This window comes from Triticum dicoccoides, chromosome 2A (genome assembly GCF_002162155.2).
Source record: "Triticum dicoccoides isolate Atlit2015 ecotype Zavitan chromosome 2A, WEW_v2.0, whole genome shotgun sequence".
Classification (NCBI taxonomy): domain Eukaryota; kingdom Viridiplantae; phylum Streptophyta; class Magnoliopsida; order Poales; family Poaceae; genus Triticum; species Triticum dicoccoides.
Window position 1 is genome coordinate 45103395 of NC_041382.1, and position 9030 is coordinate 45112424.

Consider the following 9030-nt stretch of genomic DNA (forward strand, 5'->3'; position numbering starts at 1 on the left):
GGTGCCGGCACCAAACTCTCCCCAACCTCTTCAAGGAAATTCGATCTGCAAGACGAAATAGCAAATCCTCTAGCAATCAACAAATTTCCGGTCTCAGATCCTTCACAAGAAGCTGACCATCAAAACAGTTAACTACATACCCGCGTATAGGCTGCATCAGGAACTCCATGCCCGCCGTCGCCGCCACCGCCGCCGCGCAGCAACACCGCTCCGGAAATTAGGTCTGCCCTGCCCTAACCGAGACCAGCATATGCTTGTGCTTTCATTCCCATCGTGGGCCCAGCGGATGGAAAAAATATCAACCCGGACCATAGACCAGACGGTAAATGACTATTCTGTTCCACGGCCCAACTAGACTTACTCAAACGGACGTTCGTCCGGCCGTTTAAATGTGGCCCACCACCCACCCCTGTCGGCTACGTATTTCAGCAGCCCCCATTTCCCATCCCGCCGGCACCGCGCGTATATAGAAATAGCACAGATCTCCATGATCCAGTCGACGCCCTAGATAATGGGCTCATATGAGCCCGACCTTAGATAATTCACGTCCTGCAAACACCTTATATTTTTGTCCGATGATATTGTCCTTCCATACTACTAACTTCTGCATACAATAAGAACTTCTGCATACTACGGTAAGCGTCGAAACTCGAAAGTGCTAGCTAGCTAGGCCGTGCATAGGACTAGTCGGAGGTGTCGGCGGGCGGGTGGACGCAGGTGGCCTTGGCGACGGAGAGCTTGTATTCGAACGAGTTGGCGTACTCGAACGAGATGGTGTCGTCAGCCAAGAGCGGCTTGCCGTCGTTGACGAGGCAGTCGTTGGGCGCCACCCGGCGGAACTTGCTGGGGTCGACGAGGGTGACGGAGCTGAACCAGCCGCAGCGCACGCGGATGCCAGAGATGGCGCAGGCGGCGCGGCCTGCGCCGGAGCACCGGTTGATTATTTCCACCGTGTAGGACGGGATCCCGCTGGGCAGCGTCGTCCCCGGGCCCTGCTCGATGGCGATGTCGTCCGCGCCGGCGCAGCCTAGGCTCACGCGGTGCGGCACGTCGGCGCCCACGCCTGCATGCAGAAAAGAGACAGTGCTGAGCGAGGCATAATTGAAACTCGCGCGAAGAAGAGGGATGCTTTTTCTTTGCATGGAATATCGATGCGAATTACCTGCAAGGCGGAGCACCTTGCGGGGAAGGACGGAGCTTGGCGGAGGAGCCGCCGATGCGAGCAGCGAAGAATTGAGAGACAAGCTACCTGCGTCGGCGACGGAGGCGGATGCGATGGAGACGGAGCCGGCCGCGGCGAGGAGTATGACAAGAGCGCACAGCGCCGAGAAAGACGCCATCATCTCTGCCTGACGTTTAAGATGAACAGTCAAAAGAAGTATGAAATCCCCGTCAGAATAATCCGCCTTATATAGGTGGGTCGTCTGCTCAACTTGGAAACTAATCAGCTAGGTAAAAAGGTAGTAATCTTGATTTTTACATGGAAGGCAAGTGCTTGTTAGGCCGATTCCTATTTAGCTTAAGGCGCCCGTTCCTGGCGCGACATGCTCGATTCCTTCCGAAACACTAGTAAATATGCACGTGCAACGCACGTCTATTTGGACTAATAAGTGTGCACGTGCAACACGCGTCTATTTGGATTAACACATTATACTATACTTAATACAAGACAATTTATTCATAAATTTGAAATTTCCCTATAAAGTACACAATCTCTTATTCCCAACTCATACAAATAATTTGAAATATCGTTTCTCCTTAATCAACATGTCTCTTGTATTAAAAGACCACCCACTTTTTCCAATGTATAAAACTCAAAATTATTTAGAAGATTCATCATGATTCTCCATATTCACACATTTATGCAAGTATAATCACAAATGAAAATGTCACTTAGGACAAGCTAAGGAACCGTTTCAGTGCCAACAAACTCCAGTCAAGAATTATTGTTACAATTGAGTGTCAACCACACAATAGTAGGAAGAGACCTCTATGGTTTGTTGAAAAGAGGAAGCCATTGTCACATAGAGAAGTGTAGAGATGTCTTGACTCCATAGAATCAGCTGTGAAACAAGACAAAAAAATGCTAGTTGGACCATCCGATTCTACTATTACACCACAAGTGTTGTAATGTCTGGAAGCAAGAAAAGTGACTTACTTTATTATGAAAATAGAACATGTCAACCAAATAAAAATTACATTGATAAATTGCGTAATTATACTTGTTAATCACTGGACAAAAGCATTAATATGACAACTTGGAACAGTTACTTGAGTACTACACATTTCTTTAAGGGCTCAACATTCTAAAATTTTGACAATATAACAAATATCCTCTAAGTTCGTAGTAATAATGATACGTAGGCTACCACTTATAAGAATAACAGTGGCAAAAAAGGGCCAACAAATGCCGGTTTAGAAAGAAAAAACTGCAGATATGCTTCCAATTTTAGCAACTCTAGTGGATAAAACATACCTTACCTCCCAAGTCAGGAAAATAGTCAAATGAAAAAATGTACTTCTTATAAGTAGTAGAGATGAAGTCATAAGGATCATGATTCAAGATATTCGGAGAAACATGGTTGGTCTCTCTGTATGATGCGAAGTTGTTGCAGTCAGTAGAAGAGTGACCTGCCTTCCAGGCAGAAGAAGAAGGCGGCGACGGCACGTGTGCGTGTTCGGAGGAAGCCGCAGCTCCTCTTCGCATGTCTCCCGTTGTGGCTCGCGTGGGTGGTGGGCTGGTGACGACAGGCGACTCGCGATCGCGATTCCCTGATAGGAGACGATAGGATGCGCTCGCGATTAGTTTCCTAATAATTAGATGTGTTCGTGATTAGTTATCTAATAGGATGCGTCCGTGATTAGTTTCCTAATAATTAGATGTGTTCGTGATTAATTTCCTAATAGGATGCGCTCGTGATTATTTTCCTAATAATAGGATGCACCCATGATTAGTTTCCTAATAATAGGATGCGTTTGTGATTAGTTTCCTAATAATTAGATGCGTCTGTGATTAGTTTCTTAATAGGATGTGTCCGTGATAGAGTTTCCTAATTGACCAGGCGTGGACTTCATATTTTCCTTCACGGTGGAGTACGGTCAGTCAATGTAAATTGCTAAGTGCACACAGAGAACATATTAGGTTAAGGCTAGCCGTTAGATTAAGTTTAGTAGGACTAATCATGCGGTGGTAATGTATCCGTGTACGTTTTGTGGGGTGCACTTAAAAAAGATTATGTTTGCTCTTTTATAAGTATATAGATATATCCAGCACCGGCACCGGTTTTGGGAGGTTCCTTCGGTTTTTCAGGATGGGTTCTTCTGTTTTTCGTGTTTCATCGTTTTTTGTTCGGTTCCGTCAGTTTTCACTTTTTTCCATTTTTCATTTGCCGCTTTTTAAAATTTTAATTTTCGTGAATTTTTCCTAAATTTTGTGAACCTTTTTTTTAATCATGAACAATTTTCAAATTCATAAACTTTTTTCTATTTTGTGAAGTTTTTCACATTTTTAAACTAAAAATCATTACTTTTTTCTAGATGCATGAATATTTTTTAAATTCGTAAACATTTTAAACCGGCGTCGGGTAGTTCCCCATTTGGCCTTCTCCATAGCCACACTCCCCAAATCTCAACATCCAAAATTCATGCAAATTCACGCACGATGATCATACAGTGCAAATTCATCATACTGATAGAAAGATAGTGTAACCCAAATAAGTGTAGTACATGTCAGAATAAAATTCAATAGTTCATGACAAGCGATACATGAATGAACCAATGACTTCACTCCTCGCGGTTATTGATCCTCTTCTTCATGTGGAGCGACCACTTCTTTCCTTTCTCGTCCAAGAGGTTGATGTCCTGCAACATGATCATCGACTCCTCCATCTCTTTCGCAAGCCGCAGCCTCTCTTTCTCGAGCTCAAGACCATGCACTGTCACAATTTGCTCAAGCTCCCATTTGGCAACCTTCTCTTGACTCTCCAATTCGACTTTGTTTTCTCCAACATCAACCTCTCCCGTTCTAACTCCATCTTCTTCCATTGCACATCAATGAAAATATTGTACCTCACCTCCTTCTTCAGCACCTTGGCATAAAAAATGCCTGTCCAAGTGGCGGACATTTTGTTTGCCACCCCGTCACGCGCCACCCTCCCCTTCTCCCACTTGTTCCCCATCACTTATCGGTTTCTCTTCAGCACGGTTGGTTGCAAGTCCGCCCCACCATTTCTTCGTCTCCTTCCTCGTCCACTCCAATTGATTTAGTCGAGCTCGACCCATCGTTTTTCTTCATCTTCTTTGTGTCGTTCTCAATTTCCTTGAGGACGGTCTGCCACTTGGGTTTCCCATTCAATTTCGACCAACAATGTGAAAAATTGAACGAGTTATTCTCCACTTGATGTTACAAAGCCGCTACCAACATAGCATGGTTTTGAACTCCGATGCCGCTTTGGTTCCGGCCTACAACTTGTTTGAGATAACCAACAAATCAGCTGACGACCTATTGGATGGTTGACCATCTATGTTGAAGAGAGCACCGGACACGATTGGGGCATATTGGGTGTGGCTTCACATAGTGTTTTTGCTCGTGGAAAAGTTTCCAAAATAATTCCCAATATTTCTCGTATTTTTGCTCGGTTCCACAAAACGGATCCATGCTACTGTCGCACCAACCCAACCTCGCACGCCATTGGCTCGAACCTAGGAGAAAGGAGGTCGCCACCGACGCCATGTGTCGCGTACAGGAGCATGACCACCGTATCTACACGGCCGTCGTCACCATAACCCCCCCCCTGGCGTTGTGGAGCCCTCCGCACAACCACCTCTTGCCACCGTCGACGCACCGTGGCACCCCGCATAGAGTCGCGCCTCCGCTAATAGCAGCCGCCCGCGTGGGAGGCAGAAGGGGGCCCACTGCGGCCCACGCCGCCCGGGCTTCGATCGAGTGGCGCACTCCGACGGCAAGGAGGAGAAGGGAAGTAGGAGGAGAGAGCTAGGAGGTGGCTAGGGTCCCCTCATGCCACTCGCAGGAGGGACGAAAATGTCCCTTTTGCTGGAATACATGTATAATGTCTCATGTATCAGTTTTTTTTTCAACGTTAATAGCATTCCGCGAGAAAAGTCATCTATTGATGTTGTCAGCGGAGTCCCTCGTCCATCTATGTATGAATAGCGGTGTTTTTATAAAAACACTAGCACATATGCCCGTGCGTTGTCTGTATTTGGACATCTGGCGGGAGGTACACGATAATTAGCGCATATGTCTGTATTTGGACATCTGGCGGGAGGTACACGATAGCATCAATATTGACGGCACGCCGAGATATTGCGATTGCTTCCACTGAAGCTATATATATATAACATTATTCTAAGCATGAGTGTAGAATAGCTTATTCTATACCCCCAGTAACACTATGTACAAAATCTAGTAAAACATCGTATAAAATATAGTAATTCTGAAATATATTTTTTACTATCCAAGTTTTTAATTTCCTACGTCGTTAAAAAAATTACTATATTTTGTATGCTACATTACTATATTTTGTATAGAGCACTACTAGGGGTGTAGAATAAGTTATTCTACACTCACTCACGCTTAGTTTAGTGTTACTATATATATATATATATATAAACACTATTCTGATCACGGGATCAGGATAATATTCTGATCATAATCTGACCTATCCTGCTAGTAGTATGTTGAACTTCCCTGTGAACTAGGTTGAACTTCCGTCAATATTGTCGAAATGGGGCTTGCGATATACCGTTGGAAAGCTATGGCCACCAATATCATGACCTAACTTAAATTTTTGGCAAAATATAAGCGGTTTAAGAGCAGTTTTGAAAACCGTTTTTTCTTCATACAAAAAACGTGAATCGTATTTTCGATCGCATTTGTAAACCGTTTATCGGAATGATGCATATAATATGGCGTTGGAAAGCTGCTACAAAACCACTCCTTCCACATGTTGAAAGTTTTCTCTAATTCCCTATGGTTAAAGAGTAATTTGAAAAAACGTAAAATTTCGTAAATCGGATAGCTGAGTTCGTTTTTTCGATGCCATTTCTAAACGGCTAATCCAATGGAGGCATATGATATGGCATCGGAAAGCTTATGAAAATGCGCTACTTTTTCATCTTGAAAGTTTTTTCTAATTTTGAATGGTTTAAGAGTAATTTAGAAAATGGTCCAAGTCCTACCGAGTTTGTATTTTCGAGCTAATTTTTTAACTGTGTGTCCTAATGCAGCAAATGATATGGCGTTGGAAAGCCTGAGTAAATGCGAAACTTTTTTGTATATATTGTTTCTCTCAATTCTTTACGGTTTTAAGTCAGTTTCAAAAATGACGAAAAACGTATTTTCACCGTAATTTCTACAAACTTTATCGGAATTGGATAAATAATATATTGTTGAAAAGCTACGAAAAATGTGAAACTTTTTTGTGTTGATGGTTTTCTCTGATTCTTAGTCGTTTTTAAGTAATTTCGAAAACGGAGGGATCATTCGCTCTGCCTCTATCGCGAAACAGATTCTTCGAAAATGCACCGCGTGAAGAACCTGAACTTCTCAGCATATCTACCTGAACTTCACTCTGTTTTCGACGTGCTTTTTTTTGCTCGCAGATCTCCATCCACTACTCGTAGTTCTCCATCCACTCCCCGGAATTCAACGAGTGATATACCGATGAAAAGCTGATTTAAACACGCAACTTTCCCGTGTTGATTATTTTCTCATACTCGTGATGGTTTTAAAAGTTTTTCATCTGAAATTTAATCAGTGTAGTAGTTGAACTTCCTGCTGTTCTCACGTTGAACTTCTATGACGTATTTTTCTTTGTAATTTTCTCATCCATTCGTCAATGTTTCACAAATGATATTCTTTTTGTACAAACCTCTCTCACCATAATTTTTTTAATTTTTTTGATCGAGGAGTTGAACTTACACAAATGATATTTCTGCCGTTTTGAAGTAAATTAGAAAATGGCGAGATCATGATTTCTGCCTTCATCGTGAACGGAAACGCACTCCATGAAGTAGTTGAACTTCTCGAGCATGTAAGCGGTTTATTCTGGTTAGTTGTGTTCTATATGATGTTAGTGTAATCTAGAAACAACTTTTAGCAACTAAATACTAGTTTTAAATAGGAATCTCACCCGTTGGCGGATTTTGCACTCGGGTCGTGATGAAATTGTGTTTTTTGCAACTTTACTGCCTGAGTGGTTCGACCTGAACTTCCCCCTGTGTTAGGTTGAACTTCCGCCAAAATTGCCCAAATGAGGCTTGCTATATACCGTTGGAAAGCTATGGACACCAGCATCATGACCTAAATTACTTTTTTGGCAAAATGTAAGCGGTTTAAGAGTAGTTTTGAAAACCATTTTTTCTTCATACAAAAAACGTGAATCGTGTTTTTGATTGCATTTCTAGACCGTTTATCGGAATGAGGCAAATAATATGGCGTTAGAAAGCTGCTGCAAAAACGCTCCTTCCACATATAGAAAGTTTTCTCTAATTCCCTATGGTTAAAGTGTAATTTCGAAAATCATAAAATTTTGCAAACCGAATAGCCGAGTTGGTATTTTCGATGCCATTTCTAAACGGCTAATGCAATTGAGGCAAATGATATGGCATTGGAAATCTTATGAAAATGCGCTACTTTTTCATGTTTAAAGTTTTTTCTAATTTTCGACGGTTTAAAAGTAATTTAGAAAACGGGCCAAGTTCATCGAACTACTCTTCTATTTTAAATTGAACTTCTTGGGGTTTTTTTTCAATTTGGAAATCTGGGTTCTTCATATACATGGAACTATTCTAGTTATTAAAATTGAACTTCTTGATTTTTTTTTCAATTTGGACTTCTTGGTGTTATTCATTTGTAACGGGGAAAAATCATAGTTTGTAATAAACATCGTACAAATTCTATGTTATTTCGAACTTAACTTCTTGGTTTATTCGTTAGTAACGAGGAAAATCAAAGTTTTTGTAACGAGGAAAATCAAAGTTTTTTATATATATCAGACTTCTCTATTTTTGTAAATTGGACTTCTCAGTTTATTTTTTTTAGTAACAGAAATATCCTAGTTTTGTAATAAATATTGGACCATCCGTTATTTAAATTTGAACACCTAGAGGTTTTTAAATTTTAGAAATGATGAAAGTCCTTTTTTATGATTTTTCAACTTCTCTATTTTAAAATTCGAACTTCTTTTATTTTTTATTTTTAGAAACGGTGAAATATCCACTTCAAAGTGCTCTACTATTTTTTGTTTGAACTTCTGATGATCTTCTCGTTAATAGATTTAGATTTTCCCATTTTTATACATCAAACTATTATGTTATTTTATTCTAAACTTCTTGTTTCCATTCTATAATGATGAGGAAAATTTGAGTTTTCTATAATCATGGAACTACCCCATCTTTGTAATTTGGACTTTTTGGTTTTATCTCTTAGTAAAAGAAAAAAATCCTAGTTTTTTGTAATAAACATCAAAACACTCCTCTATTTTTATTTGAAGCTCTAGGTTTTCTTACAAATTGGAAAAAAAATCATTGCAGTCTATGGGAATTGTTTGAACATTTTTGTTTTGTCATTTTCTTCAACCTCTCCATTTTATTAATTTTGAACTTTCAGAGTTGAAGAATTTCTGGATAAGGACCAACTTTCTTCTTCGTTTACTCGCATAGTACCGCTCCTTTTTTTAAGTTGAACTTCTGGATTTTCCTCAGTGAAATAGCTTCCTTCTTATTTTTGTAAACTCGGGTTTTTCTTTAGTATTTGACTTTTGAACTTCCAAAATTCTTTTTGGTGAATTGATCCTTTTTTCCGATGAATCCCCACATTTTTTCCTTTCTTATATTATACCCCCTCCATCTCAAAATAAGTGACTCAACTTTGTACTAGCTTTGCACTAAAGTTAGTACAAAGTTGAGTCATTTATTTTGGGATGGAGTGATACTTTTTTTAACTTGAAAACTTTTGAATCACGAATTCAAAAGAAGTCATTTTTTATTTGAATTTCTATAATACAT

At 40.5% G+C, this 9030-nt stretch overlaps 1 protein-coding gene across 1 annotated transcript; it reads right to left on the minus strand.

Annotated features, from left to right (window-relative positions):
* Positions 1-556: 556 nt before the first annotated feature.
* LOC119357555 (TPD1 protein homolog 1A-like) lies at positions 557-1340 on the minus strand. Its single transcript, XM_037624467.1, has 2 exons — positions 1163-1340; positions 557-1063 (listed from the first exon to the last, which is right to left on the minus strand). Exons 1-2 carry the CDS (start codon positions 1338-1340, stop codon positions 684-686), a joined length of 558 nt encoding a protein of 185 aa, XP_037480364.1. The 3' UTR covers positions 557-683.
* Between the last annotated feature and the right edge of the window lie 7690 nt (positions 1341-9030).